Source organism: Mirounga leonina, unplaced genomic scaffold (assembly GCF_011800145.1).
Source record: "Mirounga leonina isolate KUSES-001 unplaced genomic scaffold, KU_Mleo_1.0 Mir_174, whole genome shotgun sequence".
Lineage (NCBI taxonomy): Eukaryota > Metazoa > Chordata > Mammalia > Carnivora > Phocidae > Mirounga > Mirounga leonina.
This window is the reverse complement of record NW_023270451.1, coordinates 3876898-3898308: the sequence shown is the minus strand read 5'-3', so window position 1 is coordinate 3898308 and position 21411 is coordinate 3876898. Positions and strand designations below refer to the sequence as shown.

The 21411-nt window shown below is 37.5% G+C and overlaps 1 protein-coding gene across 4 annotated transcripts in view; it reads left to right on the top strand.

Annotated features, from left to right (window-relative positions):
• Positions 1-21411, top strand: part of KMT2E (lysine methyltransferase 2E (inactive)) — a 91964-nt gene that overhangs the window by 63690 nt on the left and 6863 nt on the right. For all 4 annotated transcript variants that reach the window (XM_035020390.1, XM_035020389.1, XM_035020391.1 and 1 more), the window contains 9 exons: positions 1185-1302; positions 2226-2335; positions 5333-5597; positions 7158-7256; positions 16503-16667; positions 16970-17278; positions 19940-20194; positions 20355-20499; positions 20980-21230. In XM_035020390.1, coding sequence (XP_034876281.1) covers positions 1185-1302; positions 2226-2335; positions 5333-5597; positions 7158-7256; positions 16503-16667; positions 16970-17278; positions 19940-20194; positions 20355-20499; positions 20980-21230 — 1717 coding nt within the window. The remainder of the gene's footprint in view (positions 1-1184; positions 1303-2225; positions 2336-5332; positions 5598-7157; positions 7257-16502; positions 16668-16969; positions 17279-19939; positions 20195-20354; positions 20500-20979; positions 21231-21411) is intronic.

The window sequence follows — 21411 nt, the reverse complement described above, 5'->3', positions numbered from 1 at the left end:
AATTGTTTTTGGCTATTTTACTGAGATGCTGTCTGTGTTCGTATGTATTTTGCTTTCCTAAGTGATCATTTTGATACATTTAAAAGTGTAGTGTGATTGAACAGTGACTAATGATAACTTTTGAACTATAATAAGATATAGCAAAAAGCAGATGTATTCCTCAGTCTCTTACCCATCTCTATCTTGCTGACACTCCTACAGCAGTCTACTTCAAAGATAAACTGCAGCAATATAGGTGGATGTTAATTAAAAACTCTAATGATTACCTAAGATTATAAGGACTCCTTCTGCATCCAGTACCTTTCCCAACTCTTTGTAACATAATTGGTAGACCCTGAAAAGACCATTGGTGATCACAGGCAAAAAAACCCCTTCCTCTTTATTAGATGTTAGATTTGCTCTTACATTATTGCCACCACTTTAACTGCCACTTTCTTGGTACTGGAATGTCTCTGGAGTCTCTTCTGTGGTTTGTGATTTTGGTGGGGATTTGATGTTGTGACCCATTGCTTCCCTGAGGTCTGGAAATAGTTGGTATCTCTAGAGAGATAACATTCTCAGTCTATATGATTATTAAAAGTATTTGTTTATAACTTGAGTTTTTAAGATTTGAAACATAAACAAGAATACTTTTACATACTAATTTTATCTGAAACAGTGCTATAAATCAAACTTAAGTGCACTAGGAAATAAGGATTTTAAAGGCATCCAGTTATGAATCCTTCTGTAAAGGCAGTAGTCACTCCCTTTTTATTTTTCCTTGTAAATTTGAATTTCTACTTTCAATTAATTACCTTTGATTTAGATAAGATTATTGGAGCAGTTAAAAATCTAATTAGCATGAACTAGCCCTTAATGAATGGGTTCTGGTATCAGATTGCCTGTATTCAAATCTTGGCTTCACTATTTTTTTTTTTTTTTAAGATTTTATTTATTTGACAGAGAGAGACACAGTGAGAGAGGGAACACAAGCAGGGGGAGTGGGAGAGGGAGAAGCAGGCTCCCCGCTGAGCAGGGAGCCCGATGCGGGACTCCATCCCAGGACTCTGGGATCATGACCTGAGCTGAAGGCAGTCGCTTAACCAACTGAGCCACCCAGGCGCCCATTGGCTTCACTATTTACTTTGAGTCTTTTATAAGTTTGTTAATATGTTAATGTTTATAATGCATTTCTTTCTTTGTAGACCATATCCTTTTGTTTTATTTTATTCTAAATTTCACGGGCTAGAAATGTGTGTTGATGCAAGGACTTTTGGGAATGAGGCTCGGTTCATCAGGCGTTCTTGTACACCCAATGCAGAGGTAAGCTTATAGAAATCTTTTTGGGAGGCAGGGGTTTGGGGGATGTATGGAATCAAGTATCAAACAAATCTGGTAGCCTTTTTAACCATTGATGCATTTTATTATTGCCCAGTGTGATTCCATTGTGAAAAATTAGGTGATATTGGGCTGTGAGGTCTTAAAAATGACTTTGCACATTGAAGAAATTGTGATGTTCTTTGTAAAAGAAAATACTGGACTTCTGTTTACTTCTGAAGCTCTATTTATGGGTCAAATACATGATCTGATTGGATCAAGATAGATGACAAAACTGAAAGCTAAAGTAGATTTTATATGTGCTACTATAAAATTTCTTATAAAACTGTTCTAATTTGGAGCCTAAAGTAGTATTTCTGGGTTTGGTTTGGGTTTTTTTTTCCACACGCCAAAATAAACATTAATTTATAGCTATGTTACAGTTGAGTATAGGTTTTGAAACCAGAACTTTCTAGATTCGTGTCTTCTCTTTGACGAACCAGCTTTGTAACCTTGCCTATGCTTGTTTTACCTTTAAAAACTTGTTAAGAGGACTAAAGGAGTTAATACATGTGAAGTACCTAGAACAGTGTAAGTATGGTATTAACTGTACCATTACTCATGACTTCATGTCATCAAATCGAAGGTACCATCCCTTATAAAACTCCCAATTTCAGGGGGAGGGGAAAAATATGCATTTTGCAGTCAATGAAGTGTAGTATTTGCTTTTTAATGCTACATGGTGGACTGTAGAGTTTGCATCACTGTACTTGCAACTACCACGATTTATAGTTACAAGTCTTGTAATTGCATATTTTTCCCATTGTACTCATGAATTACTTTGAAAAGTTTTCAAAATTGCAGGATGAGGTGCTTCTAAAGATAGAGAATAATTTATAAAAATGTAAAATTATTCTTTTAACTAACAGGTGAGGCATGAAATTGAAGATGGAACCATACATCTTTACATTTATTCTATACAGAGTATTCCAAAGGGAACTGAAATAACTATTGCCTTTGATTTTGACTATGGGAATTGGTAAGTCCAAGTTTCTAAATATGTTAACCTGTTTTGAAATAGTTCCTTAAGGTCCTCCTAAAAATCGAGGTATTGTCATTACTTCCATAGCTTTTTAATTGTATTTATTATGAGGCAATGAAATGTACTTGAAAACAAGTATTTTGGTGTCAACTTCCACTAAGCGTTATTACTTAGTTTTTTTCCAAACTTTATTATTGTAATGTTATTGATCATAGTAATTAAAAAAGGTAGTCCTAATTCAGCCATACAACACTGACCTTGTTTACATGAGACTTTGTTCTTTCTGGTATTTTAGGGGGTACAGTTTTAGTCTTACAGTTAATTTGGCTGATCAGTGTGAATGGATAATTTCACTTTTGCCCCTCATACAAAAGAAATTGTGTAAATTTTCTTTGCAGTATAAATTGAAAGGTTTTGTTGGAGTCCTGTAAGGAAATTCTGAGAACTGTTGTTCTGAAACACTAGGGAAATAAACTTAATTCTGAGCATAAAAACTTCAGTTTAAATTCTCTGTAAATTATATTCTGTAGTGTTTTGCTTTCACCTTTTCTCATTCATTTCTTTTGAGATTTGGTTCTATTCCGTGTAGCTCTAGTTCACTTATTTTCATAGCCAATGGCATTTATCCATCCCTCTTATTGGATCTTTAGATTTACCAAAACTGTTTCTATGACTTTTTGAACATGTCTTTATGGGCACATGTTCTCTCTATGGGAGGGAATCTAGGGGGTGTGCTTGCTCAGCTCTAGGATGCGCACGGCCTCAGTGTTTACCAGACATGGGGTGATGAATAGTTTCTATTCTCACACCCTTCTTCCTTGCTCCCAATTCCTTACGACTTTTAAAAACTGATGCTAATTCATGTGAAATGGTATCTTTTTATGTTTTTAATGATCATTTTCCTTATTTTATGAGCCCAAGGATCTTTTTGTATTATTAATTTGTCATTTGGATTTCCTCTCTTATGAATTGTTTAATCATCTTTAATTTTCCTGCTGGACAGTCTTTTTCTGATTTTTGAGGGGGAGAGGGGGATGGTTCTTTTTGTATCCTGTAGTCTATTTGGTTATAAGCATTTCAGTTCATTTCCTCCTATTCTGTATTTTATTTTCAAAATTTTGTATGGTAACCTGTTTAAATGAGTCAGTTTTACATGCCTATTATGTTTTCTGTCAGTGAAATTCCACTTCCTGCACTGTGCATCTCTACTTGATTGTTGGGAGTCAAATTTAGTATAGCTTACTAAGCATTACCTTGTTAGCCCCTTTTCTCCCAGATGGTGGAAAATTTAGCATAATGGCTCTTGGCTCATTGCTTTGAAAGACTGTTTCCCATAAGTGGTTAAGAATATAAGCTTTTTATAATCTGACTGGTTTCAAATCCTAGCTTGGTTGCTTATTATTAGCTGTGTAACTTTGGACCAATTCTTCATCTCATTATATCGTAATAGGAGAATAATCTCACCTAACAGGAATGTTTTGAAGATTCAGTGAGTTTAAGATATGTAGAGTGTTTAAAACAGTTCCTGGCACAAAATAAGTGCTTTTAATAAACATTAGCTGTTTGCCATCATTATTTGCCGTTGTTATCCTACAATCAAAGAAAACGTCTAGAAAGAGTTTCAACCTAGTTTCTAGTAATACCTAATTTGGGGAGGTGGGGGCATTAGATCATCAGTCTTTGAGTTCTATCCCTGATTCACAGATTTTAGCCAGTTTGACTTATACTAATCTTGAAATTGAGTAAGGAGCAGTATTGGAAACTTAGGAAAGTAAATTATTTTTATGGCGAACAAACATTAAACTACTTAAAACATGTAAAATGGGAGGCTTCTACTGTTTAACTCAGGTTTGGGCATTTTGCCTGCATCCTGGAGAGAAACTAAATGATGGTGGTAGGGATATGGAGGGCAGAGTTAAGAAATACTGAGGAGATGAAAAATGTGAGCTTTGGACTCACACAGACCTGTACCTGAATGCTGTCCCAACCGTTTAGTAACTGTGTCACTTTGGACAAAATGCTGAACCTCTCTGCACTTTTAATCTTCTCTGTATGGTAGAAGTAATAATTATCACTGCAGTGAAAATGAGAGATAGTGCAATTATTTTTCAAGTGTCCATTTGAAAGAGGGAACACCTAAGAGCGGCAAAGGGAAACATAACTTCACCTTTTTTCAAGGTGGTTTTTTAAAGACACCTGGTTATCAAAGTAATTTCTTAAAGTATAAGACATAGTTCAGGCTTGGGACCACTGAAGTAAATACCATTTTTGCCTTAATGTGAGCCAAAGAATCATTTTACTTAAAAGGACTCAATTTTAATTTATTGAGTTTTTTTTTTCTTTCTTCTAAACCATAACTGGGTCAGAAATCAACTTTTTTTTTTTTTAAGATTTTTATTTATTTATTAGCGAGAGACAGACAGCAAGGAGGGAACATAAGCAGGGGGGGAGTGGGAGAGGGAGAAGCAGACTCCCCACCAAGCAGGGAGCCCGAGATGTGGCGCTCGATCCCAGGACCCTGTGATCATGACCTGAGCTGAAGGCAGTCGCATAATGACTGAGCCACCCAGGCACCCCCAGAAATCAACTTGTAATGATTATGTTTTTTAAATGAGGGGGGGCGCCTGGGTGGCTCAGCCAGTTAAGCGTCTGCCTTCGGCTCAGGTCATGATCCCAGGGTCCTGGGATCGAGCCCTGCATCGGGCTCCCTGCTCTGCGGGGAGCCTGCTTCTCCCTCTCCCACTCCCCCTGCTCGTGTTCCCTCTCTCGCTGTGTCTCTCTCTGTCAAATAAATAAAATCTTTAAAAAAAAAAAAATGAGGGGGAAAAAAACTTCTTTTGTGATAGTTACCATGGGAATGCAAATGAGTGAAAAGTAAGGATTGCTTATAAGTAGTAGTAGTAGCATACAATTTTACAGAGTTGCAGCTTAAAATGGATTAGAAAATTTTGCACTTTGTGTCTTGAATAAATATTTAACTGGTTATCTTTCCAGTAAATACAAGGTGGACTGCGCATGCCTCAAAGAAAATCCAGAGTGCCCTGTTCTAAAACGTAGTTCTGAATCCACGGAAAACATCAATAGTGGTTATGAGACCAGAAGGAAAAAAGGAAAAAAAGAAAAGGATATTTCAAAAGAAAAAGATACGCAAAATCAGAATATTACTTTGGATTGTGAAGGAACAACCAACAAAATGAAGAGCCCAGAAACTAAACAGAGAAAGCTTTCTCCATTGAGACTGTCAGTATCAAATAATCAGGTACTGAACTGTGCTCTTCTGATTCTCAACAGAAGTCAGCAAAAGAAAATAATCTGTCCTATTTTTAACCTCTTTTTTATGTAAAATGGTTTAAAGTTTTTAAGTTAAATCTGTTATTTAATGAAGTGCTTAGAAACATGAAACACAAGTAGAATTTGTGCAGTGTTTGTTAAGCTTGTTAAACAACTCAGCCAGCAAGTCCTTGCAGAATTGAATACAAGATTTTTCTATAACTGGGTAATTTAAAAACTTCTCCCAGATGGAATTGTCCTTAGGTTAATAATAAGTGTTTTGTTTTTTTTTTTAAAGATTTTATTTATTTATTTGATAGGCACATCCAGAGAGGGAACACAAGCAGGGGGATTGAGAGAGGGAGAAGCAGGCTTCCCACTGAGCAGGGAGCCTGATGCGGGGCTCGATCCCAGGACCCTGAGATCATGACCTGAGCCAAAGGCAGACGCTTAACGACTGAGCCACCCCGGAACCCCAATAATAAGTGTTCTTTTTTTTTTTTTTTTTTTTTTTTAAAGATTTTACTTATTTATTTGACAGAGAGAGAGATAGCGAGAGCAGGAACACAAGCAGGGGGAGTGGGAGAGGGAGAAGCAGGCTTCCCGCCGAGCAGGGAGCCCGATGCGGAACTCGATCCCAGGACCCTGGGATCATGACCTGAGCCGAAGGCAGACGCTTAACGACTGAGCCACCCAGGCACCCAATAAGTTTTGTTTTGTTTTTTTTTTAAAGATTTTATTTATTTATTCATAAGAGACCGAGAGAGAGAGAGAGGCAGAGGGAGAAGCAGGCTCCCCGCAGAGCAGGGAGCCCGATGTGGGACTCGATCCCAGGACCCTGGGATCATGACCCGAGCCGAAGGCAGATGCTTAACCATCTGAGCCACCCAGGCGCCCATAAGTATTCTTAATTTAAAGTCTTAATTTCCTTTTTTTAAACATTTGGGGCATAATTATATCAATTCTATAAGGATAAGAGAAGATTTTTCAGAGAAAATTCTCTTAACACATAAGATAATTTTGGGGGATGAGTTTGGCCCTTATGTCTGCCCTGCCAGCGATGCCCTCTACATAAATGGAAGTCAGGAGGGACCATTTAAAATGAAAATTAAGTAAGGTTTCACTCCTCTCCAGTACCCCGTCTTCCGTAATTCGGTAATCAATTTAATGATAATTTCCCATAAGCTTTAAATTGAACAAACATTTATTGAGCACTTGGTGTCAATACGCACCAGGTTTTATGAAGTAATTTTATATGTTTATGTTTTGGGAAGAATATAAACAGAAGGCTGTGCTACCATATTTGACCTTGTGGGCTCTATTAATAACATTATTGACTAGAACTTTAAAAAGCAAAATTACTTAATTTTGAAAATTTTTCTTGATTTAAAACCAGTTGTAAAGTTCTGAAATGGATTTAAGTAGGCTTGTACTTTTATTGTGTTGAATGCATTAGTAGTGGTCGAAAGGCATTTATAATAGTTCAGTGTCCCTAGTTTGTAGATGAAATAGTAGTTTCTTTTATAAAGCAGTCATTTCCATCTTTCAGGAACCAGATTTTATTGATGACATAGAAGAAAAAACTCCCATTAGCAATGAAGTAGAAATGGAATCGGAGGAGCAGATTGCAGAGAGGAAAAGGAAGATGGTAAGTTGGGAAGCCAGTAGCTGCTTCGTGCTGTCTCTTGGGCTGGTGACAGCTGCTTGTCCCATAGTAGTTGTTGCTGCCTTTAGGAGAGTTTTGACCCTGTTCTTTGTTTCAAGTTAGCAAACATGATGTGCCACTGAGCATTTCTCTTTGGCTTTGTTATTACCATGCAAGTAACTTGCACGAATCTTCCCTCTTTTTATGTGTGTTTGTTAGAAATTTTAGAATGTGTGACATTTAACATTTTTGAAGCTGAGAACTATTAATAAATTTTAATGCCAGAATTACTGTTCAGAATGTTTCATTAGCGAAATGTATCTTTTCTCTTCGTAATTTAATGTAAAGCAAAATGGAATTTTAAAGCTTATAACAGCGCCAAATAAATGACTTATGTAAGAAAAACCCCACTCTTTGGTAGCTACTATGTCTGTGTCTCATACTGGTATCATAAAATAAGGTTTTCATTAAAATGCATTTGGTATTTATGTTCCTTGTTCTACTTTTTATACAGATATTTGCAAGTAAATAATACAAGATATTTTCTTAGAAATCCACGTTAATTTAGCAGTGGCTATAATATTTAGACCAGTTTGCCCAAGGATTTGAAAATGATTTTATACACCAATTAATAATCTTAGTACGGGTTTCCCCCACTCCCTTTTATTTTGTATGCTTCCTTGTTTCCTGTCTGTGATTTTCATGCTGTATTGCATGGAATCTCAGGTGTCCTATACTTAGGGTAGGGAGGGATAGGATCTTTGGAATTTAGTCATTGTAGGCCTACTTAATGTAAGTCTGTTATATTGCCTGGATGGTCATTCCTGTAACAGTATTTCATTGTTGATGTTCAGAATTATGAGAGCCATGTGGAACTGTTTCACAGCTTCTGGATTTCAGAGACACTGCTCTGAGGGGACAGGGTGATGTTTAAAAAACTCTATAGGAGAAAGTACTGAAGGAATTGGAGTTTTTTCCTTAAACCTAAAGGAATTCTTGAACCCTTTTCAAAATTTGGATACATCTAAATTATCTGTCTACCCAAATTACCTGTGGCCCTCTCTTGACTAGATTTTCAGTATTGGCCCATTCATTCCATAATAGCCACAGCAGTGCAAAACCGATTTAGAGTATCACTGGGTTTTGGATGAGGCATGTGTCTGGTAGGAGGAGCCTCTTTTCACAAGAGACTTGAAGGGCTGTAACAACTGCTTTGAAAAAATCATGAGATTTAAAAAAAAAGGTTTATTTAATGCCCTTACAATAATTTTACTCAGATTGCATTTTTAAAAAAGTTTTTATGACTGTAGGGCTACTTTAAAAAATGCTGAGAAAATCGTGAACTTAGAACATCCTCATTTTCAGATCCCAGAAGAAAATAGAAATACCCTTTTGCTGATGGAACTTTGGACAGATAAAAAAGGCTTACTTGGTCCATTTTTGGTCCTGATTTTACCTGTTATAGTATGCTGTATTAATTTAATAATTATTAATATATTTATTAATATATTTTGTTACATATAATTAATAAATTAATATAATAATTAAAATCTGTGTCCATTTTAGCATATTCATTTTAATATCTGCTTCTAAGGTTGCTGTGCAGCTGGGTATTTTTCATTCAAGTAAATTGTGGAAAACTTGAAAAGTATCAGTGTTTAGAATTTGTCTGGTATTTTGAAGGGATATGAAAAAAATACTTAAAAATATTTGCTCCTTGACCTGTAGCTCTCAAAATCATTGCAGTGTTACTATGTCTAATTGGTACATTTGCTTTGATATCTCAATTACAGAATTTTTGGATATACTCAAATAAGCAGAATGTGAAAGCATGCATCCTAGGATTCTCAAGCCAACTGGCATGGTCTCCCCCACCCCTGCCAACATATTAGTATTTGTGAGGAACAAAATATTTGGTTTTGAAAAGTTTGAATATTAATCAGCCTTTGGTGTCTGCCTCTTGTATTGGTTAGGTTAACATTAGTAGTTGGAAAGACTAATAAGGACAACGCCTGAGAAACATGTTAAGCTGATTGAAATTTCCTTCTTTGACAGACTTTAAATCATTGTGGATATAATAGGAAGATACTAGTTCTCGTATATTTATGAGATTGGGATATAAAAGGAGTTAGTCATACTCTCCTCCCAGATAAATACCATGTAGTGTCCAAATTAAAATATATTTCAGCTCATCCTTTTGTAGTATAGCTTGAAGTGTAGGAAATTGATTCGACAGTGTTTACCTACATAAATGGCTTTCATACACAACCTAATATTTAGCATTTTGCTCAGTCTCCCAAAAATTGCACCAATGGATGTATTATTTTGGTTGCTTGCTTGTTCTTTTTGGTGGAGTTGGAAGATAAGACAATGTCTCTGCCTTCAGGGGCATTTACAGAAACAGTTACAGTGCAGCAAGAAATGCGGTAAAGGAACTATAAATATGGTAACTTAGAGCTGTGGGTGGGGTGGGGGGGCTCAGAGACCGTTTCATGAGATAGGTAGTATTTATGATGGACCTTAGGAGTAGGGGTGGAACAAGTACAGATTAGCTTGTAGCTAAATTGTATGGCATTGAGTGGAGAAATAGCCTGGAGGGGGTTATAAAAGTGATAAATCCTACTTGGCTGGGATCATATAGGCTGTTTTTGAGGGGAGTAGGGGAGGTAAGGTTGGTTGCTAGCAGATCACATGAAATGTTGAGTGATAAAGATTTCATGGAAGAGTATTTATTCAAATTATTATATAACCAAAACAGAAAGCTATTCTTTTATGAACATTTTCCTTTTCCCTCCAATCATTATTTTTTCCCCTTAAGAAGTTGTTACCTACTTACAAAAGCAAATTTGTGCCTGAATGGTATAGAACTGAATAGATTATTGACATTTGCTTTTTAGCTGGTAAGAAATACTTCTTTGGCAATGGGTTGGAATTGACTTTGGAGAATCTTACAATCAGCTCAGTTAAGCTATGGCAGTTGAAATACAGTAGGCTGTTTATACTCACCTGATTCCAAAGCCAGGGCACTACTGAGTGGACGCCCCCAGGTACACAGTAGTAGGTAAGGTGAAGTGAGGTGAGGTGGCCATAACCTTGTCAGAGGTAAAGAGAGTGTGCGGCAGGAGGCTATATTGGGAAGCTCACCGCATTTTGTTAAACAAGTGATCAATTAAAACATAAAGCTTTTGAAAGATTTAAATAAAAAAGGAGGCTTGCCCCCCTCCCCCAATTTATAATGGCATGAAAAGAACTTCCTAAAGTATCTTCTGATCTGTTTTCAAAATAATTTTTTGTGGCATTATGGAAGGACTGTACCTTGGGGATATATAGTCTTGGTAATATTTGATGGTATATTGTTGTCAGATTGCTTAAACTGGAATCCAGGGAAGGTGGTTCAGGAGGCCTTCACACTTAAGAGGATAGAGATTTAAGAAATGGGCGCCTGGGTGGCTCAGATGGTTAAGCATCTGCCTTCGGCTCAGGTCATGATCTCAGGGTCCTGGGACTGAGTCCTGAGTAGGGCTCCCTGTTCTGCGGGGAGTCAGCTTCTCCCTCTTCCTCTGCCACTCCCCCCATTTGTGCTTGCTCTCTTTCTCAAATAAATGAAAAATAAAATCTTTAAAAAAAAAAGAAACAAAAAGGGTATGAAAAGATGGTCACCCAGGTTGTGAGATGCTTGTCAAGCAGCTAGGAAAATCTGGAATTAAGTGTATATCACTGGGATATAAACTACATAAGGGCGAGAATCTGTCATTTTGTTAATTGTTATAGCCCCAGCTCCTTAGGGGCAAAAATGCCTGGCTTTTATGAAGTACATGGTCAGTAAATGAGCCTACTAAATATTTCTGGCAGCCATGTAAGTAGAGATATAAGTAGTGAATTAATTGAAGCTTCCTTATAGGCCAGATAGTGTCCTGGAGGCCTTGCCAGGATGCAGGAGTCTCCATAATTTTCTTATCCCTCATCCTTCACACCAGAAATTACTCCACAGAACTCTTAAGACATTTTGTGAAAAAAAGAGCTCTTTGGCCAGTTGAGTAAACAGTGCTTCAGGTCCCCAACTTTGAGTTTCCCAGTATACACATGGTGTGTTTAAAAACTTACTCTGTTTATGAAACCATTTCATAAACTTAGACACCCTTGCAACTTGTTCGTTGTGACACCTTTGATATCCTACAGATTTTTTTTTTAAAGATTTTATTTATTTATTTGAGACAGACAGAAAGAGAGAGCACATGAGAGGGGGGAGGGTCAGAGGGAGAAGCAGACTCCCCGCAGAGCAGGGAGCCCGATGTGGGACTCGATCCCGGGACTCCAGGATCATGACCTGAGCCGAAGGCAGTCGTTTAACCAACTGAGCCACCCAGGCGCCCTATCCTACAGATTTTTATTTGATGGAACAAGCATCCTGTGGGAAAAGCCTAGAAAGAATCCTGCTGTTCCTAATGTCTCTAGGAAGTAACTTGACTTAGAAAATTGCTTTAGAAGATGCAGAAGAAATTTTAATAGTAAGATATCATTAGGATAAATTTCTTGTCAGGAAAGTCATCTGAGGGTATGTGAAATATATCACCCATCTGATCAATTTTCTCTTATAACATGACTAAGTTTATGTCAGTTACTAATTTTAATTTTCTTAAAGAGGTCTCCATTTTCTCTCATTCCAGAGTTTAGGAATTGTGTTTCTAAAGATGAGTGATTAATGACATGGTATTGAATAGCAAAAGGGATCCCATTTATTTTTATTGGTATTCTGTTCAAACAAAATGAGGATATTCAGATTTAGCTGCCTTGTAAGAAATTCAAGATTTCCAAAATCTTGTTAAAATACTTCATTCCATGCTTTCACATAAAAGTGACATGTGCTTTATATAATATATACACAATTCTTACTCATTTAACAAAACTGTGAGTGTTTGCTGTATGCTGAGGACCACTGAAGGTACTGGGCGGCCAGGTTCTGGAGAAGCTTTCATGGAGGATGGCATGCATGGAATAAGAAATATCAAAGAGGAAGCAGTACTGTGAGGATAAACTGAATCATCATGTGGTAGAGAAGAAATGGGGATACCCCACAAGACATACTTACTAGTTTGGAATTACTCTATTGGTAATTAGTAATCTTAACCATTTTTTAAAAGATTAATAAATTAATCTCTAACTCTTGTTCAAGAGGATAAGCAAAGTTATTTGAGTAAGGAATCTCTTACTTTCTCTATTTCAAGGCTGTGGGTAGGGTAATTTGGCAGGCTGACCCTGCTGGTTCCCTTTCCTTTAAAAGGCAAGTTTTTTATTTTAAGAACCACTTTCTACCCATTAGCAAGGTAAAAAGAAAGAAACCGTGAGTCCCTAGAGGTCTTCATTTTGTTTCCTTCCCAATTCTTTCACTCTCCTACGAGGCACATTGTCCTCTAAAGCTGCTGTGGGGTACCCACAGTGCATCAGCTTGTTTTTACTCAGTGAAAAAGTACCATTATCTCTGATTATTAGGATAAGTTACAACAATTTACTCAGTGGAGTTTATTTTTTCAGTTGCAGTACTGTATAAAACTTGAATAGGTGTTCTTTATTATGTACCCTTGAACTGTATGGACCTCACCATTTATTGAAAGGAGGCTTAGACAAGATCTTCATCGTCTCTTCCAAGTATATCAAGTTATATGATTTCAAGTCAGACTGGTGCTCCAGCAAAATTGAAACAAAAATACCTACTCAAGTGATAAAGTCCTATAAAGGGATGTTAAGCAGACTTTCTTCTGCTTACAGGAATTAAAGTATTCTATTTGCTCTATAAGACCATAAACTAAAGATACATGTCATAAAGGCAATCTGTTGGATAGATCTCATCAGGGATCCTTCATAGTTCAGTTTAGCACCCAATACTCCAGCATTAACAATATGTCAAGTGCTAATGTAGTATTCCTGAAAGGCAAACCTGTCTAATTCTAATTCTGTATCAGCTCTGTGATTGCTCAGCTCAGGTAACAGTGATTCTGAGGTTGGGTCATGGGCTTGGAATGAGTCATGGTTACAGAATACACAGGTCTTAGCACTAAGCCGTATCTGAACTCTATCAAGCACAAATGTTAGGGTCTGCTGGGCTTAATTAGGACTCCTAGTTTCTCTAATCCCCTACACAACCTGTAATTACTCCAAGCTATCTAATAGAACTGGTTATTTTTCGGTTAGGTCTATAAAATTGGCAGGTTTTCAGTCATTAAATAGATACTGTGTATCAACAGTATTCCATGCAGTGTGAACCAAATGCTGAACGACACAGGAAACTTAAGGAATTTAAAATAAACGTAGACTAGTGTGCTTCTATTTTTTCATGTAGAAAAATCAAAGGCATGCTTACATTTCCAACACTTGTGTGTTTCTTTAAGATGAGATTGTATTAAAAGTATTCGGGTATCTCTTTAGTGCTTTCAGTTGACAGCTGTAGTAAATGTGTAAAGAGTTACGCTTCATTTTGCTTTATGTAGTATCAGTGGTGGTTAATTGGAAAGAGTAAATTAGGAACCCGGAAACTTGGATAGTAACTATGGCTCTGCCTTTGAATGAGTCACACAATACACATGGGCTTTGGTTTCTCGGCAGCACAGGACTAGGTTTTTTTTAAGATCTTAACTAGCTCAAAAAGATTGTCACCTCTAAAGTATTTTCCTTTGACTGTCAATTAATTGTATTGTTTACACAGAGTTCAGTATTTTTATTTTATTTCTTGAGAGAGAAAGAGCGCACATGTGTGCAAGCTGTGGGAGGGAGGGAGAGGGAGAGAGAATCTTAAGCAGTCTCCATGCTCAGCAGAGCCCAAAGCAGGGCTGGATCTTATGACCCCAAGATGGTGACATGGGCCAAAGTCAAGAGTCAGATGCTTAAGCAGGGCACCCTGGGAGTTCAGTTTTAGGTCTTTATGTCAAAAATTTTTTTTTTTTTAAGATTTTATTTATTTATTTGACAGAGGGAGAGAGACAGCGAGAGAGGGAACACAAGCAGGGGGAGTGGGAGAGGGAGAAGCAGGCTTCCCGCCGAGCAGGGAGCCCGATGCGGGGCTCGATCCCAGGACCCTGGGACCATGACCTGAGCCGAAGGCAGACACCCAACGACTGAGCCACCCAGGCGTCCCGGTCTTTATGTCAATTTTATCTTTCACCCTCACTCTAACCATCTAAAACAAGTAAATATTGAACTATGTCAGATTTTTGTCATAAATTCATATTTATCTTAAATACTGGTAATTTTTTATACATAAAATGATTCTTGCTAAGTTTGTTTCTTTTGGAAAAATGTACTTTTCGTCAGATTTTAAAATTTTTGAAAAGAGGAAATAACCACAATAGTTAACCCCTTCTCCCTCCTCACCCCCTCCCCTGTTGAACAGGTGAAGCAGTTAGGAAAATCTTTTTTTTTTTTAAGATTTATTTGAGAGAGAGAGCAAGAGCAGGGGGAGGGGCAGAGAGCAGGGAGCCCGACTCAGGGCTCAATCCCAGGACCCTGGGATCATGACCTGAGCCGAAGGCAGACGCTTAACGACTGAGCCACCCAGGTGCCCCAGAGAATCATTTTTTATTACTCCAGATTTCTAAATTTAGGATTTCTAAATTTAGGATTTTAGAAAAGCCCTCATACAGAGATAGGATTTTTATAAAGAGCCATGAGATGAAAGGGTAAAGTTTAAGTAAAACTTCCAGTTCCAGTTTTGACCACATTTGCCTGTGCTGTTAATTTTAGTGCCCATTGCCCATCCCAAAGCAAGAGGTGTGTGTGTGTGTGTTTGTGTGTGTGTGTCCACAAACAAGCAGCCTTACCTCTGTGGACCTTAGTTTTCTTACCTGCAATATAAAGTGAGGATAATGGGTCTTGTAAGAGTGAGACTAACTAGAAGCTTAGCAGTATTGTCACAGGAGTTTGTCCCCTTACTGAGTGTAAAAAATGAAGAAAAAGGGGCACCTGGGCGGCTCAGTCAGTTAAGCAGCTGGCACTTGATTTGGGCTCAGGTCACAATCTCAGGGGCGTGGGATGGAGCCCCACTTGGGTCTCTGCGCTCAACCGGGTAGTCTACTTGTGGACTCTTCTCTCTCTCCTCTCCGTCACCCCCTCCCCCTGCTGGTGCACATGCTCTGTCTCTAAAATAAATCTTTTTTAAAAAAATGAAGGAAAAAATACAGTAAGCAGTAGTTTCCAGAGTGTGTCTTAATGCTTAAACCTCTGCTGATAGTTACCGGGACTAAAGCCCCGAGCTTGCGTTCCTAACCCTTCTCTCTCACATCACTGACAAGAGGAGGAAAGCCAGATGGCTCTGAGACTCAGGACCTGGTTCTCTTCATCTGAAGAATTGGGCAGTCCATGGAAGCGCTTCCTGTTTCTGGTTGAAAGCTGAAGCCCTTGCCAGGCCCATCAGGCCAAGGCTCTGGGTCTTGCTTTGAATACTCTCTCTCTAAGGAGAACTGAAGGACAGGACAAAGGAACTCTTGCCTTAAACTGTCAGTGGAAGACAGGAGGGTCAGAGGGTAGTAGAGTGCCTTGTAAGAACTCCGACGGAGGGCAAGAAAGCTAAAGTACAGATAACCACTGACGCTTCGGGAATGCCTCCCATTTTCCAAGTGCTGTTGGCAAACTGCACACATACTTTCTATTTGAACTCAGTAACAATTCAGTGATGTGTAATTATTACTATCCACATTTTGTAAGAGGCTCAAAAAAGTTAGTAACTAGGGTCGTTAAGTTGCCTAGGGTCACAAAGATAGTAAATGACTAGTAGAGTCATAATTTGAACCCAGGACTTCACCTTATAATATCCTGCCACATGTCAATAATGTATTCACTCCCTAAGTTTCTGTGAATGGGATCTTTTCAACATTTATTAACGTGGGAATTTTGAACATTATTTTAAAAAGGGTTAACTTCCCTATTATTGAGAAGGATTTTCAGTTTGCTAAAGCAAGATAGTTTCTTATGCCTTTTTTTGGGGGGGGGGGTTGCTTTATCCTTATCGTTGACAATCATCCAACAAGTATTCCTTTCATGAAATGTATTTGTAGTAACAGGGCTTCCTGAGACATTTCAGACTCTGAAGTATCTCGAATGAGTATGTTAACCGCCCCCTCCCCCCAAGCTATCATCAATAGAAATGTTTTGCTAACATCATAGAATTTATTTTTTACATTTGTCATGAACAGTGGGACTTTAGAATTTTACTTCAAAACAATGACATTTATTATGCCACTTGAAATTTAAATTTTGTAGACAAGAGAAGAAAGGAAAATGGAAGCAATTCTGCAAGCTTTTGCCAGACTTGAAAAAAGAGAGAAAAGAAGAGAACAAGCTTTGGAAAGGATCAGCACAGCCAAAACTGAAGTTAAAACGGAATGTAAAGATGCACAGATTGTCAGCGATGCTGAAGTTATTCAGGTATAGTTTTGTTTTCATACTTAAGCACTTTCTGATAAAATTGACACACCTGATTTAGTTGCATCTGTAAAGAACTTTTAACATCTAATGCTGTTCAGTAGCATTTTTCAAATCCTGAGAATTTAGACCTGAGACATAAGATTCTGTTTGCTTTGTTTTAGACTAAAAAAGTCATGTTAATTTATCAGAATTCATAAGCTTAAGGAAATTAGCTTCTGAAGTAGATGAATGCTTTTAGATTTCAACTTCTCACTTCTGTAAACATAGTATCGGAAGTGCCACTCTGTTGTATTTTGAATTAGGAACAAGCAAAAGAAGAAACTGCTAGCAAGCCCCCCCCTGCCAAGGTGAATAGAACTAAACAGAGAAAAAGTTTTTCTCGCAGTCGGACGCACATTGGACAACAGCGTCGGAGACACAGGACTGTGAGCATGTGCTCAGATATCCAGCCATCTTCTCCTGATCTAGAAGTCACTTCACAACAAAACGACATTGAGAACACTGTACTTGCAATCGAACCTGAAGCTGAAACTGCACTAGCAGAACTAATTCCCGAAACTGAAGCTCCAGCACTTACTAAATGTCCTGCCAAGTACCCGAAAACTAAGAAGGTAGGGCTCTTCAGGAGCAGGGGAACTCTTCTAACGAGAATGTCTTATGATGTTAAATATATTTGTGTTTTTAAGTCAGTTTGGGGGGCGCCTGGGTGGCTCAGTCGTTAAGCGTCTGCCTTCCACTCAGGTCGTGATCCCAGGGTCCTGGGATCGAGCCCCGCATCAGGCTCCCTGCTCAGCGGAAAGCCTGCTTCTCCCTTTCCCACTCCCCCTGCTTGTGTTCCCTCTCTCACTTTCTCGCTCTGTCAAATGAATAAATAAAAAAATCTAAAAAAAAAAAAAAAAAAGATTCAGTTTGGAACATCTCATAAGGAACAGAAGGCATAGTTTTTACACTTAAAGAGTTTTTAAACTAAGAATGAGACTCACAAAACAGTAAAATCAGTTAATAAAAATGTTTGCACTGTTGTTAACTTCCTTTTAGAATTGCAGATCACAGTGTAATTATTTTAATAATTTATGAAAATTCTTTTATGCTATGTACTAAATTTACACTTTGCAGAAACAATTGGTTTTACATGTGTTATCCTTTATTCTTTGTATTTCCTACAATTTTCACAGTATAGATAGATTATAAGAATTAAATGTGAAGAAATTGCTGATTGCCATAAAGAAGGGTAGTTTTAGAGGAATTTATCCATCTTTGAAAAACTGTCAGACTTAATAAAGCAATTATGGGAAACTATTCACTGAGATAAACCAACCTGAGCTTTACAGCTCAGAAATAACAGAACATCCTAGGAAGCACCCCTAGCCCCCAGTAGAATCTAGTAGATTGGAGCAGAGATATCAAAGTGGTAATCCTTGGGCTCTTTTTTGGAGGGGGGCGGTTAGATCATACAGGATTCTTCTTGTACACTTACATAACAGAATGTTTTGAAACTTAATTTATCTTGTTCTTACCAGATCCATTACAGTTTGAGGTACTGTGAAACCAGAAGTATATTCAGTAAACATCTGGGATGAACCCAGGACTATACTTCAATGGCGAGTCAGAGGGTTAGTTAGAGACAAGATCTAAACACAGTTCTAATTGGAAGGCTGTACTCTTCCTTACTGCCCCATGGATCTTGAATAAGCAAGCCCACACTTGCCTTAAACCATGAGCAGTTAAATGTATGTTAATTATACTGGAATTAAAAAAACAAAAACAATGAGCAGTTATTTTTGCCCACTTTGGAGGGACAAAAAATAATTGCAACTTTTCTTTGTAATTTAGGTTAGTGAAAAGAAAAACTCATGTTTAAAGAAGATACTTTCTTAACTACAAATATATGACATAATTCTTGCCTTTTAATTTTTAAATGGCTAAATTATTGTGGCGCTATCAATTTATTTAAATTCCTGGTTTGAGATGTAGACTTTTACTCCCATTTGATTCTCTAAAAAAGCCTCCTTTGCCACAGGTTTTGTTGATGGTATTCCCTTCTTTTAAACATACTATTCGAGCACCAAATTATCATGATTTCCCCTAATGTGAAGGCTTCATTCAGTGTAAGAAGACATAGTACTTACTCTGGGCCAGATACTATGCTACTTGAAGAGCTTTATGTATGTTATTTAGCTCTTTTAATCCTCACAATAACCACAGTAACCAAAACCCAGAGCTAGTTTCTGTATGATCCTTCTTTTACAGATAAGGATTGAGATGTAGAAAAGTTTTATAACGTGCTTGAAGTCACGTTGTAAGTGGCAAAGCCCGGATTCCTACCCAGGCAGCCTGGCTGCAGACTCCACAGGCTTTCTCTAGTTTGTCCTGGATATGCAGTTGTACATACATTGAAAAAAAAGGGGGGGGGGAATGCTAGAATGTTTTAATGGTTGTCACTGGAAGACCATGTCAGTAGATTATTTTTTTAATGTGTGTGTATCTATGTGTGAGAATGCATATACTACTTTTAGTACTTTTTTTTTTAACAAATTATACGTAGAGTAAAAATAACAAGCATATCATCTGATTACCAGATAGAAAAGATATGAATGCCGACAGAGCAAACAAAATGTGCTTGTGCTGACAGATGTAATCCTTATTTCCATGCCTATTACAACTGCTTTATTAAATAACTATAGCTAGCCTACAAAAAAAAGTGAGTAGTCATTATATTTTAGGATCAGGTATATTCATATAACCAATAAAGACTGAACTACATACACTGTGGATAAAAATAAATTAACAGAATTAACTGAAAAAGGACTATGTAAATTTTCAAATAGTGATTGTCAATGCTGACACCTTTTTTTTTTTTTAATGTATATGCATTGGTCTCATCATCTAGAGATTCTGATAGGCAGCTGGGGTAGAAAAACACTGCATAAAATCCGATCTTTCTTACACACTGATAACAGAAGCAGTAACAAACCTATAGTACTGATGTCTCTTAGACTTTGCTATTTTACAAAAATAGCATTTTACAAAATTTTACAAAAATGTGTTTTCTTCCTGGCTGAGTACTATTGTATAAAAAATTTAGGAGTAAGAGAAGGTAAGAAATGTAATGATGTACTGATGTACTGATTTTTTGGGACATCTGTGAATGATTTCAATTACCCAATGTATCATTTTGGAAAATACTATCAATTTCAAATTTGGTATCAAAATGTTCAATAGGAGAATCTGTGAGTTACATATAGAGTGATCCAAATTTTTCTTTTCTCTAGCACTTGGTCAATGAATGGTTAAGTGAGAAGAATGAGAAGACAGGAAAACCTTCAGACAGCCTTTCAGAAAGGCCTCTGCGCATAACTACAGATCCTGAAGTGTTAGCTACCCAGCTCAATTCCTTACCAGGCCTGGCCTATAGTCCCCACGTATACTCTACTCCTAAGCACTATATTCGGTTTACTTCACCATTCCTTTCAGAAAAAAGGAGAAGAAAAGAACCTACTGAAAACATTTCTGGCTCATGCAAGAAGGTAAACTTTTCTTTGGATATAAAAATCTAGGATGAGCCACGGGCCAGTCTCCTTCCTTAACTACCATTCCTGGTAGTGAAGTGCTTTTAGAATCAGTCTACATATATAGGCTATATAAACAGCTACAGACTGATTTCTATTCATTTGTTATGTATTTCAGCGATGGTTGAAACAAGCCTTAGAAGAGGAAAACTCATCAATTTTACATAGATTTAATTCACCCTGTCAAGAAAGATCCAGGAGTCCTACAGTCAATGGTGAAAGTAAAAGTCCACTGCTACTAAATGAATGCTGCTCCCTCCCAGGTGGAATTTCTTTTCGGTGTTGTTTTAGTGTGAAGACACATTCTAGTTATTATACATGTGATAAAAGAAGCATTTTGTTACATTTTTTTCTGTCCTCTAACCTTTTGGGTAAAGATAAACATGAAAACCTTAAATTTCCAGTACCATGTATATTGGGGCTTATGGGTGAATTTTAGGGCTGCTTCTCAGATTGAAAAGAACTCTTAGAAATAAATTAACATCTGTCTTCTAAGACTTCTCAGAGACTCCTAGGCCTGTAAGCCATTTGGCAAGATAATTTGTGCTGTAATAGTAAAATTAACTCACGTGGGGGTGGGGAGAGATTGTTTCATGTTAGTAGAATCTTTAAAAACCCTGAAATTTGGTTTGGGGCTGAAATTCATCATAATTACTATTGTTGATGTTTTGATCTTTCCCAGAATGTATTATAGATTGTAGCAAATACCAGCAGTATAATGTCTATGATTATTGCACCAACAGATCTAACTACACCACTAAAAAAACGAAGACTTTATCAGTTGCTAGATTCTGCTTACTCTGAAACCTCCACACCTACTCCTTCACCGTATGCTACACCGACTCACACAGATATTACTCTCACGGACCCATCATTTGCCACTCCTCCACGGGTAAAATCAGATGATGAAGCTTGCAGAAATGGTTATAAGCCCATATATTCACCAGTTACCCCAGTAACTCCTGGCACACCAGGAAATACCATGCACTTTGAGGTGAGAAATTTAAATGGGGGAAAAGAAAACCTGTGGGGATGGTATTTAACAGCTCCCCCCCCGCCAACAACTATTGTGCTTCGATTAGGAAAGAAAAGTTTTTAAGAAACCAAAAGGGCAAATTTGGAACATGCATTGATGTGAATTTAAACTTTTACATTTTTATTAAAATGAGCATAAC